The sequence below is a fragment of the Equus przewalskii genome, chromosome 29 (genome assembly GCF_037783145.1).
Source record: "Equus przewalskii isolate Varuska chromosome 29, EquPr2, whole genome shotgun sequence".
In the NCBI taxonomy this organism is placed as follows: Eukaryota; Metazoa; Chordata; class Mammalia; order Perissodactyla; family Equidae; genus Equus; species Equus przewalskii.
Window position 1 is genome coordinate 7,967,599 of NC_091859.1, and position 24,178 is coordinate 7,991,776.

General features: G+C 37.0%; 1 protein-coding gene across 11 annotated transcripts in view; it reads right to left on the reverse strand.

Annotated features, from left to right (window-relative positions):
* Positions 1–23,700, reverse strand: part of PPP1R12A (protein phosphatase 1 regulatory subunit 12A) — a 152,293-nt gene extending 128,593 nt beyond the window's left edge. For all 11 annotated transcript variants that reach the window (XR_011534517.1, XM_070599389.1, XM_070599383.1 and 8 more), the window contains exon 1: positions 22,886–23,700. Coding sequence is in view for 10 of the 11 variants with exons in the window: in XM_070599389.1 (XP_070455490.1) it covers positions 22,886–23,122 (237 nt within the window). In the remaining variant the exon portion in view is untranslated. The remainder of the gene's footprint in view (positions 1–22,885) is intronic.
* Positions 23,701–24,178: the final 478 nt, after the last annotated feature.

Sequence of the window (24,178 nt, forward strand, 5' to 3'; positions counted from 1 at the left end):
AATGAGTAAGCTATAAATAATGAAAACCTAGAAACAGAATTAGAATGGTTAAGAAAATTATAAACATCCAAATGAGTATTACTCAATAGTAAAAATTAAGAAAAATTAGCCATCTGGTAAATGGGATAAGAAACTGTATCTACAGTATAATCACAAATATATAAAAAATACACTCAGACACAGATGTATGCTAGGTACAAGGACTGCAAGGAAATACAATATATTAACACAGAGTAAAGGGACTATAGTTTTCTTTTTCTCTTTCATATTTTCCAAGTTTTCCACAGGACAAATATATAACCATTAAAAAAAAAGCTAAAAAACTTGAACATTTAGCAGATGCCAGTAGAAAAATATCAGCTTGCTTTTCATTGCTTATTGTATATAAAACTGATTACACTTTATAAATTACTTCACTAAGTTTCTTTTCACTCATGCATAATTAAATTTTAAAATGTATTTCAGTAATATGTCAATATAGGTTGTAATAATTCTCTGGCTCCTCTCACTCAATGGTCTCTCAGGTAGATTCTCAGCATGGGAGAGAGAGAGGTGGGAAGAGTGTAGCTGCCATTTAGAAGAGCCCTTGCGAAAAAGACTAAAAAGAAAATTAAAATAGCTTTTGACAAATTTCCCAATTACTCTAAGAGATTACTAAGACAAGTCCTAATCCTTTTCTTAGTTCTACTGGAACTCATTAGCTCATAATTTTTAATTTACAGCAAACATACTTTGGCTTTCAAAGACAAATGAAAACATAAAACTGAACTCTAGAAATACCTTCAAAATTGGGGAAAAAGATTTGAGTGTCCAAAGATATTTAGCTAATACTAACAAAAAGATCAAGTAAAAAAAAAGTTAAAGAAAACAAAATTTAACAAAAATTTTAAAGTGTAGAATATTTCCTTGAATGGGATGAAAACAAGAAATTGGTAAACAGAGCAAGCGCCTTCAAAGGAGGATGAAGGTTCATCCTATGACTGTCGACTTTCACTAATGGTGCGCTTAACCTAATTTTACTACTCCACATACAAATAAATCTATTTACTTTAAAAATGGGGAAGACTGCTATGTTCTATGGTGTATAAGTCAATAAGGGTTTATAGTATTTTAAATGGAGTAATCTCCATTATTAGCCTAAGGAACAATCAGATTGCTTGCTACAGGAAATTTCTGAAAGAACAGATGAGATTTCTTCATATAAATGGGTCTCTGGTACTGGAAGTGTTTAGTTAGGATACTCATGATTCATTTTTTCTATACAAAGCTTTCTTTAAACAATGTTCAATTTTACAGTGTCTTGCAGAATAATTAAAGAGTAGACTCTTTCCTGAAAATTCACTTCTATTTAAAACAGGGTGATTGATGATCCAAAGCATTCTATTTATTTCAGATCATCAAAGAGCGTACTGCTTGCAGTACTGTATCTCTGATAACTACCATACCTAAACTAGGCTCTAGTTTTACTTTTATTCCAAAATAGGAAGAGAGCAGTTAATAATAGAAAAAAACCAGATGCCTTCGAATTTTCTGCTGAAACTAGGAACTGCTTTTCTTGTAGTCTTTTCGTTTTTTATCTCCCTGTCATCCACAGTCCTGTAAAACGTAGAAGTTCTAAACTTGGAATCCAATAAAAACAAACAAGCTTTTAGTAACGGAAAAAATGACTTCACACAAGAGCAGAAGCTAGCCGAAATGCAGGTATATGATCCCATATACATAAATTGAAAATGAAACAAAGTATTTGATAGGGCTTTTACACAATGTCTTTTGGCTAAAGGAATATTTTAAAGAACTTAAAGGAAACATAAAATACCAAGAGAAGCCACATGACCTGCTAATTCTGTGTTATACGCTAGTCATTATATATTCAGTTAACATTTTTTTCAGGTAAAGGTATTTAGAACCAAGGGCTGATAATATAAAAATTAACCATACCAAACAGGGTCCTAAATTTCTTGTCCAAGAGCACCTATGATTATGAACAGTGAGCCCTGGGACAGTAGAGCATGCTACCTGGCAAAAGCTAAATCTTGGTGTTTCCTGGGTGTATCCAGGAAGTTGGAACACCCTCCCTACTGGTACAGCTTCAGGAGATAAATGACCTACCAGATCTGCTCTGGCTTATCTATCGTCCTATATTTTAGCCCCAGGGATTCCTAAGGATACCTACCACAGGGATAGAAACTGGTGATTCAAGTAGTCCAGAGACACTGTAACATTGTATTTAAAAAAACAGTGTTGGCTCAAACTGCCCAGGTTCAATTCCCAGTTCTGCAATTTATAAGCTTTGTTGTGACCTTGCAGTCACAACTGTACCTCATTTTCTTCATTAGTATAATGGAATAATAATAAAAATATTTACCTCACACGATTGTTGTGAGACAATATAACTGCCTAAAAAAGTGTCTGTTATATAATTAAACAGTATTATCTAAGTGTTTACTATTATTCCAGTGAAATAAGTCCCTCTGAAGACACAGAGATCATTAATTCCCATATTTGTTAGAAGAACCTGTTATAAATTAAAAGTTCTACACCCTAACCAAAGCCTCTGTCTAATATCATACTGTTTTCATAATAAAAAGAGGAGGAATCACTTTGTAAACTGACAACAAATCATATTTATCATTTGGGTGGGGTAAAGAAGAGAGGAGTTTACTGGGTGAGAAAAAGGCCGGTGTGAGTTAGCCTAGAAGACTCAACGGAAACAGAATGGTATGGAAGAACTACGACATCTAATCAGAACCCAAAAAGTGTATTTTAAAATATAATCTCCATGAATTACTTTGTTCTTAAAAAAATTTTTTTCTGATCTTGGAAGAGCTACATAAAATTTAAAGGCTTTAAATTTAGTTTATTCTACTATAAATTTCACTCCTAAAGAAATTAAAGTTAATGCATTACTAGAACATATGAACAAAAAAACCCCACCAATTCAAAGGTTAATCATGGTACAAGGTGAATACTAACAGTTCAATTACTAAAAAATTTGTCAATTTAGCGTTAAGTATATGCAACCCTATTAAACACAGAATGTAGCTAGTGGCTGAGAAAGTTAGTATTACTGACTTGAAAAGGGAAAGTAGAAAAAAATGTATCAATCAGTTCCTAACTTCTTATAGCTTCTAATACAAATCACTTTGTAACTTAAGCACTGAATTATAAGCTTAAAATTATAAAATACTGTTCCAAGAAACAACTCGTTTTCAGTAAATAGGAAACTGAATACAGTATCAAAATCAAAGGGAGACCAGGAGTATTTTTATCTCTGAGCTAAACTAGTGAAATGGCTTCCCCAGCTGCCGTTTCCCAACCTATTTTCCATAACTATCAAATTAATCCTCCTACAGTAGACTAGCTCATTCACCCGACTGCTACAAATTCTTTACTAATTTATAAATCAAGTCTATACTTCCACACTTGCCACAATCCATCCTCTAACCTTTCTTCACAGACGATTTCTTATTTCCTAAAGCTAAACCTCCTACAGGCCTAAAATCCTGATTCTACTTCCATTACGTGGGTTCAGATCCTTCCTCACTCACCCTCTTTAGCACATTTTAAAGACTGTGAAAAACTCTAGCAAAATCTGCTTAACCTTGTTTTATGGATCATCTCTCAAACATACTGACAATATAATTCTTTTTTCCCCCTTTTAGCATGCCTTTTAACAACCTGTAAAATACCAGTGTTCAACTGAAGAGCCCTTTGAGAAAAGATCTCCTCTGAACTACTGCGGTAGCCTCTGGTACTGGTCTCCTGGTAAAATCCCCTCTTTCCCCCTCCCCCACACCCCAATTTCTTCTATAGGTAGCAGGGTGCCTTTTAAAAATGCAAACCTGATTACGTTAAGGCAATTAAAAGTCTCCACTGCATGTCTAGAGCTCTTAGTATGAAATGGACTTTTAATAGGGCTTCCTGGATCCTACTGGATCTGAACTCTACCTACCTGTCTTGTCACAGTACCATTCTTCCCCTCAGTGGCTGTGCTCCAGTCACACTTTAAATTCTTCCACTGAGCCTTGCTCCCACCCACCTTTCTACAAAGGGCTTTTATATGTTGTTTCCTTTGGCCAGAACCTATTTCTCCACCCTCTACCACCAAGAATCCAACTCTTCACCCTCTAGCAAGTCTTTACTAATAAGTTACATCTATTCACTCTTCAGTTCTCAATTCAATCATCACTTCCACAGAGATCCCATGCAAATTCTCAAAACCTTTTGCTCCCTTTTATTACTTTTTATTGAAATATATTTGACATATACAATATTTTATACTTTCCCTTCAAAATACTTAACACATTTTGCACTGATTATTTGATTAATGAGAGCAAAGTCTTTTGCTGATCTCTCTATTCTCTAGCTCCTAGCCCCAAGCCTGGAACATGAGGCACTCAACAAACATTTGTTAAATTTATGAAACACTGATAGGTGAATCACCAACTAATCAATATAACAGAATCTCTCCAATCTATAAATTCTAACATTTTTTATAATGAATCAATTTAAAAAGCAGCCTCAGAAGTCTCTTATGAAATTTTAGCTGTAAAATGTTATTAATCTACAGAGTAAACGTTGCCATTGGTGTTACACAGGTCCAATTTAGAAAAAGAAACAAATTTTTAATATATTTGAAATCCCACATACTTCTTACATCAGCAGTGTATGAGAATTCCAGCTTCTCCACATCATTCTCAGCATTTAGTATTACCACTCTGTCTAATTTTAACCATTCCGGTGGATATATATTGACACTTCGGGGTCTTAATTTGCATTTCTCTGATGAATCATATCGAATAACTTTTTGTATGTTTACCATCATTTGATTATTTTCTTTTGTGATGTGCCTGATTATTTTTTCTTACTGATTTGTAGTTTAATACACAAACACACACACGCTTGAATATAAGCCCTATGTCACCTGTATATGAGGCAAGTATCTTCCCATTCTGAAGCTAGATTCTCTTAATGTTGTCTTTTAAGGAACAGAAATTCTTTATTTTAATGTGGTTCAATTAATCAGTCTTTTCCTTTATGGTTAATGATTTTTGTGTCCTGTTTAAACATTTTCCCTACCCCAAGGTTATAAAGATATTCTGTTACCTTCTCAAATATCTATTATTATATATTTCACACTGACATCTAAAATCCATTTGGAATTGATTTTTGTGTATAGTGTAAAGTACAGGGTGTCAAGATGAATTCTTTTTACATGTGGATAGGTTGACTGAGTTCCATTTATTTTCCGTCAGTCAGTCAGTCCTCTCACCTTCTCATTTGACCTGGCTATGCCTGGCCTGTTTCATTTATATGTTGGTCTCTCATTTTTCACACGCACATACACCAACTCACAATAAACGTGTAACCGGGATTTTGGTTGGGCTTGTGATGAATCTGTTATCAGCTTGGGGAGAATTAACATCTTCACAATACTGAATCTTCCAAACCACGAAGAAGGTATATTCCTTCATTTGTTTAGCTCAGTGGGTCTCTGAAACCCTTACAGGAAGTCTGTAAGGTTAACAGTCTCATTCTCTCACAAGTATATGGTGGAGTTTTTCAGAGGCTATAAATGTCACATCACAATAGACTAGATGCAGAAATAAGTATGAAAATCCATTTATCTTCTATTAAGCAAGACATTAAAGAAATCTACAAAATGTAAAACAATGGCATTTTTTCATTAAATTTTTTGTTCTGTAAAAGCATGTTATTTTTCATAAACATGTTATTTATATTGACTTATAATGAGCTATTATTATTTTAAAATAAGTTAACATTTAAAAGTTCTTTCAGCTTTATTTTCTAACTCAGTAAATACTGAGACACAGCCAACATAAACATAAAGCTCTTTAGGTTCCTCAATATTTTTTACATTAAAATAATAATACATAAAAATTAAAAATATTTATTTTGAGACAATTATGAATTCACATGCAGTTATAAGAAATAATACAGAGATATTCCTTTGGCCTAGTTTCTTAATGGTAAAATTCTGCAAAACTCTAGTATAATATGATAACCAGGATATCAACATTGATATAATCCATCTCTCTTATTCAGATTTCCCAGTTTTACTTGTACTCATTGGTATAGCGTGTCCTCAAGGAGGTCCTAGGGCATATAAAGAACCACAAGTGTGTGTGCATAATTATGTAAAAATTTGTTGACAATTCTAGAAAAAGGATTGGAATGTAGGTTATTCTCTGTAGAATTAACTTCTATACAAAGCCTTCCCCTGGTGGGTAATCAAAGGAAGGCTGTAATTAGTAAGATCTGCTGAAACAGCAGATAAGTCTAAACTGTAGTACTTAGACATAGTTCTGCAGATGTATCTCAAAGTACAGAGGAATAGATTATTTTTAAAAATCTAGGCTAGGGGTCCGGCCCCATGGCTGAGTGGTTAAGTTCGCGCCCTCAGCTTCAGTGGCCCAGGGTTTCACCGGTTCAGATCCTGGGCACGGACCCAGCACCACTCATCAAAGCCATGCTGAGGCAGTGTCCCATATAGCAGAGCCAGAAGGACCTAAAACTAGAATACACAACTACGTACTGGGGGGCATTGGGAAGAAGAAGAAGGAAAAAAAACAATCTAGGCTAAACACTAATTTGGCTTTACACTGAATTAGTACATTTTAAAATTATTATACTGCTGTCAGACACTGGTTTTGCTGTTTTCAGTAACCTTTTTCTCATCTTTGTCAAAGATGATTTCCACCAACCTATACTCATCCATATTTTAATGCAGAATTTTATCTTAATACCCATTATCTTTTCATCTTGTTGTTTAAAACCTCCTATTCTATGCTTTCTGAAGTTCTCCCTCAGGTCCTGCAGTTTTATCTACTAAATGCTGACTAGGATAGGGTCAAGACTAAGAACACAAGGCCCACTACTTTAGCCCCTCTCTGGGCTGACAGAGTGATTTATCAGTAGGCTGATGTATATATAGTGGTTCATCCAGCGGCTAATCCTTCTAATCCTGCTAATATTCATACTAGATTTTTGTCAAGTGAACCACAAAGATCTACCAAAAGCCTGTCCAAGTGCTTCACTAAAAATCAAGCTATACTTGGTTTGCAACATTTCCCTCATTTAAATTTACCAACCTTGTCAAAAAAGGAAGTAGATAGGTCAACATGACTTGTTTTCAGAAAACTCAAACTGGCATCTACTGATCAACACAATCTCTTCTAAAACTGTTTAATAATGGATATTAGAATTTTGCCACTTAGATTAGAAGCCCATTTTAAACAAACATACATGTAAATTAAATGCCGTGACATCAGTTACTTCCTTCTTCCTATTCTTGCTCCAGTTTACAAGTCTTAAAAGCCCTCTCTTCACTGTCTTCAAAAATATTTTCACAAAATTCATGTAACCCTGGGCTTCCACATTCTTGATTCTATTCTTAGAGATTTGTGGCCATTTTTTCAATTCATTCTTAAAACAGATCTTCATCATTAAATGCTTTTTATATCCATATAAAACAGGGGAAAAGAGCACACTGTATAAAAATTGCTTTTCTAGATCTTTCCTCTACATCTCTCCCACTGGAATTGTTTAAAATACTGAAATCCAAATTTATCTTTCAAAATCCCTTTAACTCTCAAAAACGATCTGCCTTTTTTGGGAACTATGCGTATCTTTTCTCTGAATTTTCTGTAGTCCACTTGCCAAAAGCTTCAAAATACATCTAACTAAACCTCTAATTCATTTTCTTACTTCTTTTAAAAACTCTCCCAAGGTGTCCATCACATTGTCAATCAGGCTTTCCTTACAAAGTAAAAGGTTCAGAAAAAAGGCAGGCATAGCACAGAAATAACTATTTAACCATCAACACCAGCTTCCTTGAGTGGACAAAGTCTAGCAAACTAAATTTCATTAACTCTGTCAATGTCTCAGTATTTAATCCTTAATACATTAGTGGAAGTAGCCATTTAGGCATTTTTCTCCAGTTCAGATTCATCTTTGTCATTTCTTTTTGCTTGTTGTAAACGATTCAATGACAATATAATTCAGTATCTTCTATATTTCCCTGGGAGAGAGAATCACTGTTAACAGTTGGGGTAATTTCCCCAGATTTGTTTTCTGTGCAAACAACTTTTCCCCCTAAATGGAATCATACCATACATATTGTCTTGTCACTAACTTTTTGACACTTAAATGTTTTTTGAAAGAGAACAGTTTATACACTATCAATCCATTTCACACATAAAACACACCCACACACACACTCCCACTGCCAAGATTGGCTTTAAATGCCAAGGGTGAGTTGAAAAGGGAAAAAGATGACATGTTAATTTTGAGTTAAAGTTTAATATATAATAACCATTTCCTGTTTAAGTTGAAACAAGTCTAAAGATGCTTGCTCAAGGTCAAAATAACCTATACAACCTTTTTGTACAACTGCTACTTTTCCCATTAACTGTACGACTTTAAAAAGCATTAAAATATGCAGAAAAAGTCACCAATACTCAAGCAACTCCGGTAACAGTTTAAGCAAAACAGAAAAAATATTAAAATATATTAGGTAGAAAAATATTAGGGTATAAGCTTCTTAGTTATAATTAATATTTTACCTTTCTTTTCTCTGAAAACATCACTTGGTAAATTTAGAAAGGAAAGGAAGTTAGAGGTTGAATAATTCTTTAACTGTACAATTCTTAGGAAAATCCAACATACTCTGAGAAAACGTACTCTCACCTCTCATTTTAACCTATGAACTTATTTTCACAGTGCATTATTTCAGGCAATAAAAGACAGATTGTTCCCACTCCCACTCCTTTATTCCTAACAGTGTGTGCTCCACCCATACCCATACCCCCCAAAACACCTACTCTGCCCTCCCCCACAATATCGTAAAAATAAATTTGGCTTTACTTAGAAGTTCTTAATTAATTCTTCTGAACTGAAAGGCACAGAAAAACAAACAGAAGTTTGCATGTGTTTTTAGATAGTTCATCAAAACACTAAAAAATATCAAACCATGAATTCTTATCCTGTGGTTTTTCTGCAACCTCATAAATTCTTTTCTACTAGGTATTCACACTTCCAGAGAACCAGGAAGACCTAAGAAAATAGGCTAATCCAAGACAAAAAAAAAGCCAAGTAAGACTTTGATGTATTTTTTATAGTTAGGCCACCCCTCCCTCCACGCTGGCTCAACAGCCTGTACATTCTTTAGCATACATTTCACATTTGACTGTAATTTCTTGTTTATTGCCTGTCTCCCCCAATAGCATTCAAATATACTCTGCTCCTGACCTACATAGTAAGTACACAGTTAAGTATTTACTGAATGTATACATGCTGTAAGAAGCACCTCCATTCACCTAGTTGTCCAAACCAGAAGCCAACGGCATGCACATCTTTGACTCCTATCCCCTCAGGCCAATCCGCTTTCAATTCTTACCAAGTCTATTTCTTAAATGTCTTGAGTTCATCTACTATTTTCCAACTCCACTGCCACTAAGCTAGTTCAACTCTCTGAGACTATTCAATTTCCTAAACTAGTCTCCCTGCCGCCAGTCTCGTTATCTTTTTCAGTGCGTTCTCCACACTACAGTCAAAGTCATTTTTCTTAAAGAGAAAATCTCTCATTTAATCTGATTAAAATCCTTCAGCACCTCTGTTCACCTCCAACTCTTTGCAAATGCTATTCCCTCTCTCTGAAATACTTTCCCAGACCGTTCCCTTCCTCACAACCTTGGCTAAGTTTTACTCAGCAGTAGCAGCTCAAACATCAACTTTCTCCAAGAAGACTTACCCCTTCCAAATCTAGGTGAAATATGCCTTCCTGAATTTACATGGCACTCCGTATTACTACCACTACACGTCATTACATACAAGTGACATAAACATATAATTGCCTATATATTTATCTATATAGCCCAGTACACTGCAAGCTGTGTCAGGGCAGGGACAATGTCCGGCTGTCTTCTTTGCCATCATAACTACAGCGACAAACACCAAGCCTAGGTTGGGGCTGAGGGACTGGCAGAAGATAATTACAGCCTCTTCCAGCACCTCAATTTTGAGCGGTGAAGACTGATAAATACATAAGTAATTTCAGTCTTCAAAAAATTTAACAGCTTATTGAGATATAATTCACACATCATACAATCACCCATTTCAAGGGTACACAGTATATTCAGAGTTGTGCAACCATCACTACAACCAATTTTAGAACATTTTTATCACCCTCCGAAGAAATGCTATACCCATTAGCAGTCATTCCTCATTTCCCTTCAACATCTCCATTCTCTGGCAACCATTAATCTATCTTCTGTCTCTACAGATTTGCCTATTCTGAACACTTCACATAAATGGAATCATATAATATGCAGTCTTCTGTGATTGGCTTCCTTCCCTTAGCATGATGTCTTTAAGATTCATCTATGTTGTAGCAAGTATCAGTATTTTATTTCCTGTTATTGCCAAATTATATTCCAGTAACAAACCACATTTTATTTATCTATTCATCAGCTGATAGACACTTGTGTTATTCACACTTTTTGGCTATTAAAAATAATGCTGCTGTGAACATCAATGTACACATTTTTGTGTAGACATATGTTTTCAATTCTCTTGGGTATATTCCCAGGAGTAGGACTCTTGGATTATATGGTAACTCTATGTTGAACCTTCTGAGGAACTGCCAGACTGCTTTGAAAGTGGTTGCACTATTTTACATTACCACCTGCCACATATGAGCGTTCTAATTTCTCTATACGCTAGTGAATACTTGTTACTATCTGTTGTTTGTATTATAGCCATTTTAGTGGGTGTAAAGTGGTATCTCATTGTGGTTTTGATTTGCACGTCCGTGAGGGCTAGGTAATTTCATTTTACTGTAAACTCTGAGGGTAGTGTTGATATCTGTTTTGCTAAAAAATGTATCCCCCGAGCAGTTAATAGGGAATGGCACAGAGTAGGACTTTAATTCTACTAAATGAGTATATAAAAGCCAGTATGGATTTGGGAGCATTTCTTTTTCACATGTGCCTGTGATGGGAGATATTGACTGTATGTAGGAAGTGAAGGAGAAAACGAAGATGACTCTGACATTTTAGTTTAGTAAACAGAAATGTCATTTCCACAATGTCAAAAAGAGACATGAATTGTATAAAAAGGAGAACAGATCATATAAAACAAAAACAGTTGAAACTATAGGAATGAATGAAATGGAAAAGAAAAAAATAGACATATAAGAACCCTGGAACATTCTTCTTTAAGAAAGAAAGAAATAGATCAGAAAGGGAAACTGAACAGGGGAGTCAGAAGACAAACAAGGAGAGAGCAGGGTCATAAAAGGATCAAGACATCTGTTAAGTTACCTATAACTTAAACATAACTTTCTCAGGGATGTCTTTCCTCACATTCTAGGTTAAGTCCTCCTAATAAAAACTTTCATCTCACCCTGTATCTCTAGTCTAACACTTACTAAAATGGTAATCATTTGTTCACATTGCCACCTCCACTAGATAGTGCACTACACACAGGCAGGGACTATTGTTTTTAGAGATAACACAGTGCAAGGCATATGATAAAAAATGATTTCTATGTTTGCTGCATGGAAGTTAATCACTAATTTAAATAAATAATAGCATTATGTCTGTAAAATACAAATACTGTTTAATATTTTAAATAACTTATAGACAAATTTTATTGACACAAACAGAGTAACAAAGTAATAAAATAGATTCTCCACTGGGTGACTTAGAGAAGGAGGATGACATCATTACATTACGAATGTAACAGATGTGGTCAGCAAGAGTCCTTTCAAAGATAGTCTTCTACTGCCTGGGGCCAAAAGCTTTTAGATACTCTCTGCCTGGATACCTTTCCCTTTTACAATTGCTGTTCTCCAGGGGAGTCAAAATATGGCTCTAACATCCAAATAAATACATGTAGTTTTTATTAGCAAGAGATGAACTTCATGTCAAAAAAAGAGTCTTCTATATTAGATATATTAGAGACTTTACTGAAACACCTTTAGCAAAAACAAGCATTAAAACAGCACGTTTTAATTTCTGAGCAAAACAAAAACAGCAGGTGAAATTTCTAACTATCAATCTTAACAATACAGTGTCACAAGTGAACAAAGATGTTCGTAGTATAATATCTACCACATCATGAGAGACTGAAAATATACTAAATATCCATCATCAGATGACTGGAAAAATAAATTTTGGGATGTATACATGTACACACACACGTATACAAACATACACACACACAGTGGAATCAATATTCATTAACAGAGAAGTATTTCTAAATATGTAAAACTTTAAAAGCACGTTATAAATCAGAAAATTAAGTATAATTCCATTTATAGAAAAAATATATTGGATAGAGATAAAGGGAGTTTACTAAAGTTTTAAGTGGAGCTACCTCCAGCCTGAAAATTAGAATAGCATTTAATTTCTTTTTTTAATTTTTCTATGGTGCTTTAATTACTAAAATAATTATTCTTCTTAAACTTTTACTTGGGATGAAATACATTTAGAACAATAAACAAACCTGAAAATAAGCCATGTTTTAAAATAAAAAGGAGATGAGGAAGACAAAAAGTAAGAGTAGAAGGCATTGAAGACTTAATAATTACTTAAGGCATTTGCATGTTTACCACAAGATAAATAAAAATGCTGAAAAGATCAGAAACTTAAAGACATTTTACTGTAAAAGATGATGGTTGAAAGAGTTAAACAGCAATAGACATTTTGAAAGAAAAAAAACTTGACTATGAGGCAAAGTTTTTATGCAGATTGTTCCATGTACTTGGAAAGGATATAGAAATTGCTAAACATGTCATCTGCTCTAATCTTTTAAGAAAAACTGCACAAATTAACATATCTTTGAGAAAAACAATAGCTCTTAATGAAACACACCGTCATCATCTGGAATAGCAGCATCAAAATCTTTTGTGGAAAACACAAACATCCACAAAAAAAGATGTTGTTCAAATCACAAGCTCTAACATTGACTTGTTTCATGCAAAATCTAGACCAAAAATGAAAAGTACACAAGGTTAATCATAAATTCTGAAGCATACTCAAGTCCAAACAATGTAAAAAGAGTTAACTAAAATCCAAGATGGCGGGGCCGGCCCGCTTCGGTGGCCCAGGGTTTCGCTGGATCCTGGGCAAGGACATGGCACCACTCATCAGGCCATGCTGAGGTGGTGTCCCACAGGCCACAACTAGAAGGACCCACAACTAAAATATACAACTATGTACTGGGGGGATTTGAGGAGAAAAAGCAGAAAAAAAAATCCAAGATGGCCTCCTTATGATCATGTTCCAATTAAGAGTAAGCTTTTTAGAAAGCTTCTAATTTAGAAATCATCTAATCGTTGACAGTATTTATTAACCATGATTATCCAAGACCTATCTACCTTATTCACCAGACATATCTCCAAATGACTATCATTTTCAAATTTTAAAAACTCTCCTGAAAGAAAAAGAAAACCACAAAACCCAACACTGAGGATATCCTAAAGAACATTCAGGAGCTGAAGCTCCAATGGAAGAGTTGTAGAAATGTTCCAAGCAAAGGTATAAATATTGGAATAAGTTTATAACCATCTAAAATAATTCTGAAGGGTAATAAAATGTATATACTTTAGCATGTTTACTACAAAGTAAAAGTAATTGGTGTGTGTGGATGAGGGGGTGTGTGTGTGTGTTTTAACAGTTAATCCACGAAAATACACTTTCCCACATGTGTGGGATTCTGTACCCTTCTTGTAGGAGGGTATCAATTCCATACATCTCACAAAATTTCTCCTTTGCACTATGCAAGTACTCAAGAAAATGACACAAACTTTCTACAATCTTATTATTTTTTTGTTAGAGAACATGTTAAACAAAAAAAACGTAATTTCATTTCAAATATGAGATAGTAAGTTAAAGTAATGCTTTTTATTCAGCGAAGCTCTCCCTGCAGAATATCTCACTCAATGCACATAATGCATTTAAATAGATTACTAAAAAGGTGACAGCTGAGGAATGCCTTCACTTCTTTTCATGGTTTCTACTGAATGTCATTTCACAAATGCCTATATAACACATGACAATGTGGAATGTCTCCACCCATGAAAGAGCATTGGAGTCGAGCAAGCACATTTAGGGCAGTAACACAGAGCTCAAGTTTGTCTTTTTATGGTTAGCCAGCACAACAATGAAAAGATAAACAACCAAAATACTAATGAGGTCAGGAAATACTGACATACAGGGATGCACAGTAAAAGTGTTATTTAGGAAAAATGTATGATTAAAATTGTTAGAAAATATGAATTAGTTTCTAATGCGAGTATTACCGGGATTCCTTTTCTAAATCAACACCCAATGATCTGTTTAAAGAAATTAATTTGAAAGTATGGTAGATAAACTAAGCAAAATTTTACTTGGTAATCAGGAATATGTTCCATTTCAAAAATAAATCTGAGCTCCTACTAAATTCTGACTGTAATAATGGGTACCTTTACATTGTAAGTATTAATAAGTGATCGGTATAAGCTTTTTTACCAGAACACTTTTAATGTTTGTTAGCTCTGTTACATTTACCCACATAAACTGTCATCATTTTGTTTTCTATGAACTCTGCTCTTCACAAGATTAGTCTACACTGTGTTCAATTTTTTTTCAATCAACGAACATTAACTGTGCACGTGCTAAAATAAAACGCAGATACCAAAGGGGATTTAAAGAAAAACGAATCAAAGTCCCTAACTGAAGGAATTCACTATTTTGTCTGGAAATAAGATATACTAACAATAGCAGGTAGTGTATGAGTGCCAAACTTAGAGTTTAAACAGTAAGTTAGAGAATCATCGTGTGCCCCAGTAGTTAAGCAAGTCCACACTTTGTGCTTTGAGCTGTTCCTTAATATAAACAAGCGGGGAAATACATTCCAGAGGAAGATTACCTATGCAAAGGCTTATGGAAGTATAAATATGAAACCAGGGATTCCTAAAGAAAGCTTTCACAGATTCATCCCCTGAATCTCTTCAGGTAATTCTTTTCTGCTCCTTATTGGGTGTTCAGGGGCCAGGCACTTGCACCCTGATGATCTGGCTTGCCACCACCTGCACTCTATCATATCCTACCAAAAGGAGGAACTAGGGAATAGAGTTATGAAATCTGTTCACCCTCAACTACTCTCTCTACTTGCATGAAAGAGCATCAAGAACATCTGTTGTTAACAGGGCAATAATGTTATAGATTGTTATATATGACTCCCCACTGTCCTTTATTTGGATACAGTATCCTTTTGTTATTGTTAAACTATTCTTTTTCTTTATCAAAGGATGATGATAGTTGAAGGTGATCAAGTTGTTTGTTCTTAATGCTCTCACATGGCAAAATAAAAATCAGGCTATCCTCTTTTAGTCAGCGAAATTTAAAAAACATTTTATTGGCCCATGAAATGTAAAATTCTGGGAATCAATGATTTGACGGGTAACAAGTAAATCACGTTTCAAATGGTGCTCGGACTTATTACCAATAAGGAAAAATAAATTCTATTGCCTTTTGCAAGTTAAGACCTGAAATGTAATTTGGGTAAAGTGTGCAAAATGATTTAAGGAATGGAATATTCTTATAACGTGGATATTCCTAATAACAAAAGGCTTCCAATTAAAACCAAACATGATTAACATGAAAAAGTTTGTTTTACTAATTCAGAAGTTAATTCAGGTAACTTTATCAGCATTTAATCAGAAAGTAAACTGCAGGAGACCAAGTTAAATGGTAGTGACAAGCTGGAGGTTGTTTCCTTTTTCACTTTGCGCTCCACCTGGGCGGCCCAGGTCTCACTGGTGCGGATCCTGGGTGCGGACATGGCACCGCTTGTCAGGCCATGCAGAGGCGGCGTCCCACACAGCACAACCAGAATGGCCTACAACTAGAATATACAACTATGTACTGGGGGGCTTTAGGGAGAAGAAGAAGTAAAAAAAAAAAAAGATTGGCAACCGATGTTAGTTCAGGTGCCAATCTTTAAAAAAAAAATAATCATCTTGGCAGTTCCTAAAATTTAGGACTGATTCTGAGATTAATTTAGCTATAGTACTACTGCATTTCAATTACCATAGAAAGCTCTTAAAAGGGTTGGCTAGCTAAAACAAAGTAGATGAATAAAAAATTGTATCTAGGCATGTGTGTTTCATTTGATTCTCTGCTGATTAACGGGGAAACCTCCAACTAATAATCATCAAACAAAATGACTGGAAGATTTAAGAATACTTTCTTCTTTTGACTTAAAAGAAGACACCTAGGGGCGGGCCCAGTGGCGTAGCATTTAAATTCGCACGTTCCACCTCAGCAGCCTGGGGTTCACCGGTTCGGATCCCGGGTGCAGACATGGCACCGCTCATCAAGCCATGCTGTGGTAGGCGTCCCACATATAAAATATAGGAAGATGGGCACGGATGCTAATCAGGGCCAGTCTTCCTCAGCAAAAAGAGGAGGATTGGCGGCAGATGTTAGCTCAGGGCTAATCTTCCTCAAAAAAAAAAGGGGAGGGGAGAGAAAAAAGAAGACATCTAACACAGTGTTAAGTTTGGGTTCTGGAATCACACAGATCTACATTAGAACCCAGCTCTGCTGTTTAATATCTTGGTAACCTTGAGCAAGAGAAAAGGGATGCTGTGAGAATTAAATAGATAATGGTTGTAAAAGCACCTACTGTAGTTTTTCACATATACCAAATCCTCAGCAAATTTTCAATAGTCAATCCCACTCCTCAATAAAGCACTGTGGTAAGTCACGGCTACTACCTATTCAACCCCTACTTGGAAAAAACTCAAAATGACTGCTGGAGCTCTTCAACCTTTCAAAGAGGGATACCAAAATGCCAATACTCCATACTTTCAACATGATTGTGGAACCTCACAAACTTCCCAAATAAAAGTGGGGTGAAAATGGCAATTTTTTACAGGCAGAGAGGCAATGAAAACAGCAAGTTGGGGAAGTGTCAAGAAGTAACACGTTTTAATAGCAGTAACAAAGCAATATTCCATGTGCCCCTCACAAAAGGTTTGTAAATACTTATCTTTTAAAAATCATCTAACTAGATATTTTTTAAAGTAAAAGTACTTTTTTCATGTGAACAGTACTTGTAAAATGTGCTAACAGTTGAACGATGAAAAAAAACTTCCTTTATTCCACCCAGTGCTTCTACCTGGCTACTCCAGAAAATGCTCAGTCACAGCTTGCAAACACACTGTAGCTGAAGCACACGAAAGATGGTCTTGGTTATGACACTTCAAAGTCAGACCACAAAACTGTTGCCAGGAAGCACAGAGGCAGCAACTGCAGAGAAGGCATCATAACAGCAGCAGTGTGGGTATGGTGCCCTACGAGCACACCCCATATATGGCTAGGGTTGTCCAGTTAATTTCAGGAAGTAAAGGGCCAGTTTGGGGTTAGAAGTTTAGTTTGTTTAGCTGGGTTTTTTTTTTAATGGATTTAGGATGAGTTCAATAAGAAGTTTTAAGAACCATCGGCATAAGGTGTTATATAGCTTTTCTAACGAGAAAATTAACGTAGAGAAAATTTATACTGCATTCTTTTAAATACAGATTTTAATATTATTTATAAGTGATCCAATACTCTTCCAAGATCTGAACACTCCCCACCAAAAAAATAAAAAGCTATCAATTATAAACTCTATATTCAATTTTAAACCGATTTCTCATGCACAGCAATTATACTACTCTCTAACAAGAGACAGTATTAGCTGCTTCCAGTCTCTTTTCCTTTTGGTTGGAAAGCACTTCAGCCTTATTAGAATACTTTTAAAAAGCAAGTTACATTTCAGATTGTGATTCAGTAAAAACGGCATGGCTGAGAAGATTAAGCACTTAAGACTACACGAAAGTAGTCCTTTTACTGACAAGAGGGGAGTCGCATATTTTTTAGAGAGAAGCTTCAAATGGCTCCCTTAGAAGTTGATCAAATTTATATTTTTAAGAGCAAAAGGATTTAATAATAAATTTACCTACAAGTCTGTCTGTACTGAAAAGCAAAAAGAAAACTTTATTTTAAAATTATAATAGCATAGAACATGGATTTAATTCTACTTTGTATTCCTCTACAGGACCTAATTCAGAGCCTTATAACGAAGCTGGCAAATTAATTAATGACTCAACTGAATATTTTTCTATCACTTAACCAAGATTTAAACTGGTTTAGGATTCTTAATAGGAAAGAGGTTAACATTAAGAATTTTTTAGGGGCCAGCCCCGTGGCCAAGTGGTTAACTTCTCTCGTTCCACTGCAGCAGCCCAGGGTTTCGCTGGTTCAAATCCTGAGCGCAGACATAGCACCACTCGTCAGGCCACGCTGAGGCGGCATCCCACGTGCCACAACTAGAAGGACCCACAACTAAAACACACAACTATATACTGCAGGGCTTTGGGCAAAAAAAGCGGAAAAAAAAAAAGAATTTTTTAAAATCTCAAGATATTAAAAAAATCTGCACAGAAGATCCAAAACAAAGTTTTTCATTTATTTTATAAACATACAAGCTCTACTATGTATGAGAACAACACTCTTGATATCCGTACGTGAAAGTTTTAAGATTTATCTCACAAGATACAAATAACTGTAAAACTTCATATCTACAATACAAGGTAAAAGATACAATTCAATAAATCTTTAGTGAGTACCTACTATGTGCCAGGCTCTGGAAATACAAAAAAGTAGAAGATGGAGTCCTTACAGCAAGCCAGGAAAGACAAACTTACAAACATCATTCACTAAGAAATGTTTTAATAGCAGCAGAAATGCAAAATAGAAGGTACAGTGAGCACCCCAGAGGAGAGAGTATCTCTCCCTGCCATACTATTATACAAATTCAAAGGACAGAAGATCCCTTCAGGCTGTCAACTGAGTTGAACTCTGAAGAATGACTAGGATTTTGATTGGCAAAGAAGGGAGGGAGGATACTGTAGTGACAGAAAAAGCATCGCCATAGGCATGGACACAAAAATGTAAAGAGTAAAGGATATAACACAAGGGAGATATATCAAGTATAAGTTAAATGGTGAAATACTTTAAATCTGAATTGAAGGAGAGGAGTGACACAATCAAAGTGATATTGTTAAAAGATTAATCTGATAACACTATGAATGCTGGATTGGACCAGGGAGAGAAGAGGCAGGAAAAGCAATTAAGCTATTACTATACTCTAGGGATAAAAATATAAAGGTATGAACTAGGTTGAAAATGAGATTGGCAAGGAAAAGAATTGATGCAAAGGCAATTGTGAAGAAGAATGACGGATATATGTAGACAAAGGGATGAGTAAACTAATTAAAATGTTTAAAGCTTGATCTAGAGATTAATGACATCATTAACAGAAACAGAGGCATCAATGAGAAGAAAAGGCTTGGTGAAGAAAGATGTAAGTTTCATTTAGGTCGAATTTAAAGAAATTCCTAACATTGATGTAAACCTGTCTAACAGAAGCAATAATACGACCGAAAAAAGGATACTGATAAAGTCTACAGATATGAAAAAATACAGATATATGTAAACTAATGCTAAGTGATAAAAGTAGATTCTAAAACTGAATTACAACTATGAAAATCCATGTTTGAATAATAAGAATCCTTTGAAGAAATCACAAAGGTAAATGTAAATACAGTAGTTGCTAGTCTATGGCAAAGGAAGTGAGTCCCTATTACTACTTAAAGACATATTTTTAAATATAAAATCACAATTACTGAATAATATTTCATTTTAAATCAATACTTGTTCATCAGCAGAAAATTGGAAATAACGGATTGGACCTCTGCAGAAACGTGAGAAGTGGAAATCAACTTGGAAGTCACTGGCATAGAGGAATTAGATAAGATTTCAAGGTAAAATCAAAAGGGTAAACTCAAAATTGTTGAAAGAAATCTCAGTCCTGCATTTCATGCACACCCAGTATCAGTAAGAATCAGCAATAAGGCATTCTACAGAAAACTCTATTATAACTCTCTTAAAATCTTTATAAAGTATCCTGAAATACAGATACAGATCACATAGTATAAAACTACCAGGTAGCTATAAAATCAGAGCTGAGACCAAGATAGGAAATTTGACAAGAAATACTGCTTTTTCTCCTATTTGGATGACATATTTCTATACAAAAAGAATAGCAGAAAAGTGAGTATCTTTTCTAACTTCTAATGAAAGAGCATAAAAAATTAATTAACTTTTAAATAAAAGGTGCTTATATTAAAAATGGAAGTAAAATATTATATTAAGAAGTATATTTGTGGGTTGTGAAGCTTCTAAAACTTTTCTCCTGACAGTGAAATTTAGGACACTTGATCAAAACCAAAAAAGTAAATGAATATTCCAAAAGACTAACCAATAAGTAATCTGGTAAAAACATTTCAGGTATTCTATGAACTTTCCAGAGGTTAAATAAAAAAACTATTCAAGGGCTATTAAACAAATCAGTGGGTCAATTATAGGTTTTATAATTTAAGTATTTAAAACAAGCAGCATTTAAGAGATTTCTTAAAAGCTTAAAATTTTCTTGTGATCTTTTTGAAAAAGTTTTATCATCTTTCATTATCTGTTGTCCTGAATTTGCCTAAAGCGAACTCCTGGTTCTCAGCCACAACGGGGAACAAAGTACGAGAGGTAATAAATGAGAAATGAGAGTGGAGAAAACAAAATAAAATTTTAATGCTTGATATTTTAAAGACTTGGGCTTCACTGACTTAAGGAATGTGCAGATAAATTACACAAAGATATTATGCAAATGATTGTGCATAAACCTGGGAACTTCTGATTAAGCACTTGTCAGCTAAAACAAAATACCCAATAAACGCTACACTTCTATAATGCCAAACTAACCACTGCATTCAGTTAATCAGGAAGACATCGAGAAGTATGATAATTCTTGCAACACGTCCAAACTGAGAGGGAAAAAAACCTTAAGTCTCTTATGTGTAGTATTTTCTCTTCCTACCTAAGCCAATAATAATTAATACAAGTTCTAGAAATTATCCTTTTCCTCCAAACCAATGCAATTGGGTTCCTCCACAACACTAATAAACTTCAAATTTCTATTTGACAATTTTAATAAAACATATTGATGTAAACCATCATCCAATTGTATTCTGACCTCAAGCATACAATAACTATCTTTCAGAATCAATTCTATGCTAAAACGTGCAAACTACAACTTAAAAGAAATTTGAAAAGATTCATCTTACATAATTATCATTTTTAATGCCAGAAGTTCCTTTCATTCTCAACACCATGTTTTTAGAATCTAGAGTTATGCTATGCTTTAAAATAAAGCTCAGCCAATAAAAAGTCTGCTATACAGTAGAGACACTAAAGGGAATAGAGAAAGAGCTAAAGACCATGCTATATTTGCCACATTCTGAATTCCAGATTTGTCCTGCACTTTCGGGACAAATTTTGATTTCAATGTCCAGTCATTTCAGCTCATCCTGTGAACTTAGCAAACAAGGGCTATAAGCCAACTTTTATATGAAAATTGAATTGAATAAAACTTAAAACAGTCATCATTCACCAAACAGGAAGCAGTAAAAAGAAAAATGCCACCACACTTCTCTCTTTTAAAAAGGCAGCAAGGGAATATGCATGAAATACAAAGCCTTAAGTTTCAACCTCCCAAACAAGTTTTTGTTACAGTATTAATGAAAATAAAGCTAAGATCTTCCACATTTAACCAAGGCATATAGTTTACAAGTCTTTTCATTGTAAGGGGAAGCTGTTGCTGTAAAATCGTTTTCTAGCAATTCCAGTTGCTCACTAAGAAATGCAAAGAGTCTGTCTAGTCACAATTACCATCATTTAAAAATTGCTTTTTATGCAGAGCCCTCCGTGGTTGTGTTGCTTTTGGCCTGTTAAAGGCAAAGCAACATTATCTCTGGATTGCCAATAGTTTCTCCTTATTTGGCTAACATTGAGAGATCCCAATCAGACTACTATAAAACTTTAACATGCACAAAGCATCCATTTTGAGAAAAGTTTGTGACCAGCTTTCTTTTTTCCCACCCCCAAAAGACAAATTAGAGCTTGGTAACCGGCTTTGAAAAGAATGCCCCGTGTTTATTCTTCTCTTTTTAACCCCAGAGCACACCCCAGAACCCGGGGCTCAAGGATCTGACACTGCGGCAACTCTTCCCCGAGCAAGGAGTCTGCAGGACGTTCCGGTCTGGCGGTGGGCAAGCCCTTTTGAACGCTTCCTTACCCTACCCATTTCCATCCCCTCCCTTTCAGCCAGTGCAGATCGGCTAATTACACCCCGTTTTCCCCTCCCCAGTGACCAAGAGTAATAAAGGAGAAAACAGGAAATCGCCCGCTCAGAGCACTCGGCTTAGGGCTCTTGATTACTATTATCATCATCATTTGTAATCAAGTCCTAAAAACTACAACAAATCCAATGCCCACCTACAAGCCAAAGACGTCCATCTGCCCAAGTGTCCCTAATGTCCCTGTGGGTCGTCTTCTTCCTGCATTTCCCGTTCTCCACCTATATCACTGACATCGGGACCCGGGCACAACCCCAGTACACCCCTCCTCATCTCGACCCCAAATCCCAGACACACGTCCACAAATGGCCCTGGGGCCCAAGCCGACCAGAGTCCCCTTTCTCCTCTACCCCGGAAATCAGCCGGTTCCCAACTCCACCACCAACTGGTCTGAAGGGGGCCTCCAGCCCAGCGCCGCCTCCACCACTTCTCTCCCTCCCTCCGTCGCGGGAAGCCGCCCCCTCACCCCGCAGCAGGGAGTCTGCCGCCGCCCCCAGCCCCAGGAGGCCGAGGGCGGCGGGGAGGCCCCGGCAGGCGGCCGACGAGCACCCGCGGGGTCCGAGAGCCGGCGGCGGGCGCACAGACCTGGTGCAGGGCGGTGAGTCCGTCCACATTGGCGTAATTGATGTCGGCGCCGCGGTGCAGCAGCTTGAGGACCTCGTCCGTGTCGCCACTGGAGCAAGCAGCCAGGAAGACGGCGCCATCGTCGAACTTCACCTTGGTCTTCTGGCGCTTCACCACGGGAGGCTCGAGGTCCGTCTCGGAGCCGATCCAGCGCTTCAGCTGCTCGTTCCGCTTCTGCTTCGCGTCCGCCATCTTCATCCCCTCTCCTGCCGCCGGGTCTTCTTATCGCGAGGGGGGAAGGGGGAGGCGGAGAGGGAAGAGAGGGGAGGCAGGGGGTGTGTGACTGTTTCTATGAGTGCGGGCCAGAGGAGGGCTGGGAACCGGGAGGAGACGCTCGAGACTTCCAGTATCCCACAGAGCACTGGGGCGGCGCGCCCGGCCGAGCGGACCTCCCTTCCTACCACAGAAGCCCTCCCGCCCCCGGCCCGGCCACCCGTCACCGGCGGCCAATCTAACGTAACTTCGCGAGATCCGGGCAGGGAGGCGCCCTTCGGCCAGTGCGCATGCGCCCTGGGCTTGCGCCCGCCCCAGGAAGAGCGCTCCCGCGAACTGCGGCGGGGGCGGCCCGGCCACCGGAGGGAAGTGGGTGTGGTCCCGGCCGCCCGGTTTGCGGGGACTGGGACGAACCTGGGAGGGCGGAGACAGGGGAGGAAGGTTGTCCCGCCGGGCTGAGGGCACCTAGGGTTCCGGAGGCCCCATTCGCGCTGTACGGCGTCTCGACAGGGCAGACCTGGCCCCGGGGCTGTCTCAGTTCCGCCGAGCCGTTTGCTCAGGGCGGAGGGTTTTCCTATTGGCTGCGTTATTTGAATGGAATGGAGGATAGGTGGAGAATTAGCGCTTGTGGTTTCTCTTTCTAAGGAACTCGGATGAACTTGGGCTTGTCAGTATTGATAAGAACCTTTTGAAAGTGAGGTCTGCGTAGCCGAGGGCTTTGGTGGTAGTTAACCGAGATCTCAGCTCGAGGTCACCGCCTGGTGACAAGGGTTGACCTGCAGTGGCTGCGGTGGCTTCCTGCCAACCTCACTGTAGAAAGGTCTTTTTTCTTACGCTTGTGTTTTTGTCGCTTTGTGTTGTTTTTTATCTCACGCGTGTTTTGGGTCCTCTTCCCTTTCCTTCAATGCTTTAAGCCTCTCTGGGACCGCCTCTGAGCCTAGTTCAGCCTTGTTACTCGTCCTCACCTTTTAAGGGATTTCTGGGTCCTGTTCCATCGCTTTCTAAGGATGAGTGAAGGAAGACCTAGCTGCTTCTAGAGTT